At 40.8% G+C, this 4,285-nt stretch overlaps 1 protein-coding gene across 1 annotated transcript; it reads right to left on the bottom strand.

The window, feature by feature from the left end:
• Positions 1-558: 558 nt before the first annotated feature.
• LOC104516572 (DNA helicase MCM9-like) lies at positions 559-3,980 on the bottom strand (the record flags this gene model as incomplete). The annotated part of the gene is made up of 3 exons (XM_010160948.1): positions 559-759; positions 1,725-1,806; positions 3,664-3,980. Coding segments are annotated over 3 exons (600 nt in total), but the record flags the coding sequence as incomplete, so codon positions are not given.
• Between the last annotated feature and the right edge of the window lie 305 nt (positions 3,981-4,285).

Here is a 4,285-nt window from a genome sequence, read left to right as displayed (position 1 = left end):
GCCATTTGGCAAGCCACAGTGAACTGGGAAGACTCTCTCCATATATGCAGGAGGCTCCACAGCACCTAAATCAAGGCCCTAAGCATCCAAGCGTTAGGTTAAACATGAGGTGTGCTAAGGTCTGGGGTAAAGATTCACAGCTTGATTTGGGATGCAAAGACAGCGAATCAGACCTCTCACCCCAGAGTCAACAGCTATGCTGCCTAAAAGCAGAACTGGTCCACACTATTTCTTCTAAAAGCTATGCTTTTTCTTTCTCGATTATAACACACTTTTTTTTTCCTTGATATTTATATTATTTCTCATTTCTTGTTAATAAATGTTCCACAAACACTTGACAAGAAAGCTCAAAAGAAGGAAGATCAATGCAGTATGTTTGCTACTTTTTTTTCCAGAAATATTAAAGAATTTGACATTACTGTACTAGGAAAAAAGATATTATTGGATGAATGAGTGGTGGGATAGGATAATGGGGAAAAAATATGTTCAGTCAGTGTATTTTCACTTCTGATTTCATCTCTGGTCACATATCCTAGTTAAAAGCTTTCAACTACTAACCTGCTAAGGGATCATTCCTATGCTTTTCCCAGAAGTCTTCAAATTCCTTGCGGGCTTCTTCATCCATTGCAACACCTGCTAGCTGCTCATTGTTTACTTTAACATAGTTGGCTTTCAAAACAAGCTCCAAGTCACAGCGTGCACCCTCGTGGAAAGGTTTCCATCTCTGCATTACCACTCCGTACACTGTGATGTCATCTCCTGGAGGTAACACCAAAAATCAGTAAAATAACGTCTGACTTGAGCTACGCAGACCTGTCAGTTAGCTGTAATGTGTAATAATGCAATTGAGAACCTGTGTTTCAGTCAATGAGGTTAAAATACCCAACAACAAAAGTAAACCTCCTGCAGTTCCTGGAAGCCCAAAAAAAACATTAGGTAGATTGCTTATGGCTATGGTGGGAAGTTGCTATGGTCTTTCTACTTCTGTTTAAGGTAGGTGCATTCTTAAAGGCACACCCCTCTTTCTTACCTCTTTTAGAAAGGAGGAATTCACAGTAAACTCTGAAAGGTCTTCTTTCAATTAGATTTACTTTACAAAAACTGTCGTTAAAACTTATTTGACTTCTGGTAGCTTTTGTGATGAATTCCAGAATCACTCATTAACATTCTACCCACTGTGTTCTTCTGATAAAGTACAACCTGAAATGAGTCTCGCAAGGGGATGTGCCTATCTGAGAATTTTTAGTCCATTCTTCATATATCTTCCTGTCAACTAGCTTCCTTTTTGGATGCCATGTATCTTTTTCCACCTGCAGCACTCCTTAGACAGGAGGTCAGGTTACCTAGCTCTGTGAACGTACAGAGGGGCACCACATGCCAATTGGTGTGGTCCAATTTCCCCAAGAGGTTTGGTGTTCCCACACTAACAAGGTCGAATGTACTTCCCGTACGCCACAACACATTACTTATTGCAACTGATCTGCCAAACAGTCAAGATGTAACATGGAGATATATGACATTTTCTAGAATAGTCTTCAACAGCCATGCCAGCGTCCAAGCTGAAACAGCAACATGACTGATGACTATACCTTATTCAACAAGCCCTCAGCGCTGACAGCCTACTTGCCCTCAGCACTGACAGCCTGCCTGGCAAAGGTTCGTCTCAAACGGAAAAATAAAAAGGCTTGTGGTCCAAACATATGCGATACATGCTGTATTCTCACCAGACTTGCAACTGTCCACTAAGTCATCTTCCAGAACAACCACCATGCAACGAGGGATGCTTCCAACAGACAGTCTTTGAACCTAGGAGACAGGAAGGAAAAGCACTTCTTAACAACAGCACCTTTCAAAAGCCATTTATAGCTGCACTGGCTTAAGGACCTTTCCTGGAACTGAAGTCAGTACTTGCTTTTTCTCACAAAACTTGCACAGTAAACATGCTGCTGCTGCCATGAACTTAATAATGGAACTTTAATGCTGATAGTAATGGAAATGGGATTGTGTATTAAATTAGCTGGAGGTGCTTAATCCTGGGAGTGTGATTTCAGTATCTTGGTGAAGAAAGCTCACTTAAAAGAGATCATTAGATGGGACCGATCTTTTCTTTATGTTTTTCATAATTTGAGATATTTTTAGATACTTCTTCAATACGCAAAGTTTACTTTGGGTGCTGAAGGATGTCCATGGGTTAGGTAACCCCTCAATGAAGTACATACTGAAAGATTTTCTCTGTATTTTTCTGGTATTTAACCATAATTTGACAGGTTGGGATATAAGTTTACACCTATATGTCAAGGATTAAACTGGCAACAGGAAAAAACGAATCACACACAACCAGACAAATACATATTGACAAATATGCCTGTAACTCCTGTAATTCTTTTTCTTTTCTCCAGGGCAAAATCTATGCAATCTGGCCACATTGGCTGTCTTTCCAACCAACAATCTTTCCGTTTACACTTAAAGCTTGCAATAGTTTTAGACTATCCACTGCACAAGATCAACGATCAGAAGTACCTTTTCATTCTGCAGCACAGGTCAGACATGTTTACATTTATTCACTCTCTAGTGCCTAGGAAGGTTAATTCATCCTTGTGCATCATCTAAATGGCCACAGGCAGTGCACGTCACTGTCAGTACCGGTGACACGTACACAGTTACTTGCAGAGCTCAGTGGGAAACAAGAGTGAAATTCATTCCCGGTTTAACTTCTCTATGTTTAACAAGCCCTTGCTGCTGAAAATCCTTCCCATCATGGAGACTGTGTGTCACACAGTAAAACAACAACAACAAAAATGTTATCGAAACCGTATGTCAGAAACACCGTAATATAAACATGCAGCTTAAGGCTTATTTCCTAGAAAGAGTTTTATTCCCTGACTTTTTTGCTATTCTGAACTTGAAAGAGCCTAATTTCTAATTTCATCCACGTCTAGTTTCCTACATCTTGCATGTAGATTGGCACCACTATACTCTCAATTTATAAAATCGAAACACTGAAACAACTGGAGAGATCTCAGAAAAAAATCTATGAAAAAGACACTGAACATGCAGACAGACAGAGAAACATTGTCTGCAATAGACCCTACTTATTCTCAATTTTCATACAGTGTAGTTGTTCCTGGGACAGTTTTGCCATAGTTATGCGCTACCGTAATAAGAGGCCCAACAGTTTCTTACCCCTCCAGCTTAGCAGTACTTCCAGCCAGCACTACCTTCAGAAAAATGAATGCAATTTCAATATGTGCTTCTCACAGAATAATTGTTGAATTCCACACTGGCTGAAGGGAAGAGACATTTGCAGGCACAGTGCATTGACCATACCGCACCGCTACAGCTTTCCTTGGCCAGCACTGGCCCAGCTTCAGTCCTTACAGAAACAACACAGACGTGTTGTTACAAGGATGCAGCGCGGAAATTTAACCTATGCACTGATCCTGGCTGGTTTTTATGACCTGGAACCGAGTTACCTAATAACGTAAGTCTAATCAGCAACTTAATTGTGATGTAGGCATGAACAGTTTTACTAAAATTAGCGGAGTTACCTTATTCCAGCAGGAAATTAAACCTCCAAATATCTTCTTTAGTAAGTTACTTGTTTTGTGCTCGAGACATCTATACCTTAATACCTTCCCCTTTTTCTCCATTTTATTTTTTTACCTGTTCCTGAATTTTGATTTCTTGATAGTCTCTGCAGCAGGCAGGAGAAGAGGTGGTTCCAGAGAGACAGGTGAACTTGGTTGAGTTGCAGCCATGTTCGTTAAGACAGGCGGATGGACGACAGAAGGCGTAGTACTGCTCAAAGTCAGCCCTGACGGCAAACACATGCTTGCACTTGTTGCAGATGTAACTCCGCTCAAACTCCAAAACTTTCACCAGACTGGTACGTATGACAGTCCCAGTAACGGACAAAAAGTGACCCACATCCCTGGTTTTAGGAATGTGCTCTCGAGTCAGCTCTGGGCAAACAGGCAAACCTGTTAAGATAAAAACAGGTGCAGCATAAGGCTATGCATATAGAAAATAAACTTAGAACGGAGTTGAACAGAAAGACTAGAAAAACCACCAGACATATTGACAGTAGCCATTGTTATTACTGTTTCATAAATGTGATTCAACAATTCATCTGTTGTACAACAAATCGGGTTCACCTGCCTCAGAGAGTGAAAAACATGACACTAACAGAAAACGTTGCCATTTCACTCTCCTGCTCTTGCCCAAGGCTGAGTAGGGATGAGCGGTCCCCATTTGTGGAAATAGATCCTGATGTTCTCAGATCTAT

This window comes from Eurypyga helias, unplaced genomic scaffold (assembly GCF_000690775.1).
Source record: "Eurypyga helias isolate BGI_N326 unplaced genomic scaffold, ASM69077v1 scaffold50571, whole genome shotgun sequence".
In the NCBI taxonomy this organism is placed as follows: Eukaryota; Metazoa; Chordata; class Aves; order Eurypygiformes; family Eurypygidae; genus Eurypyga; species Eurypyga helias.
This window is presented reverse-complemented; position numbering and strand designations above follow the sequence as displayed.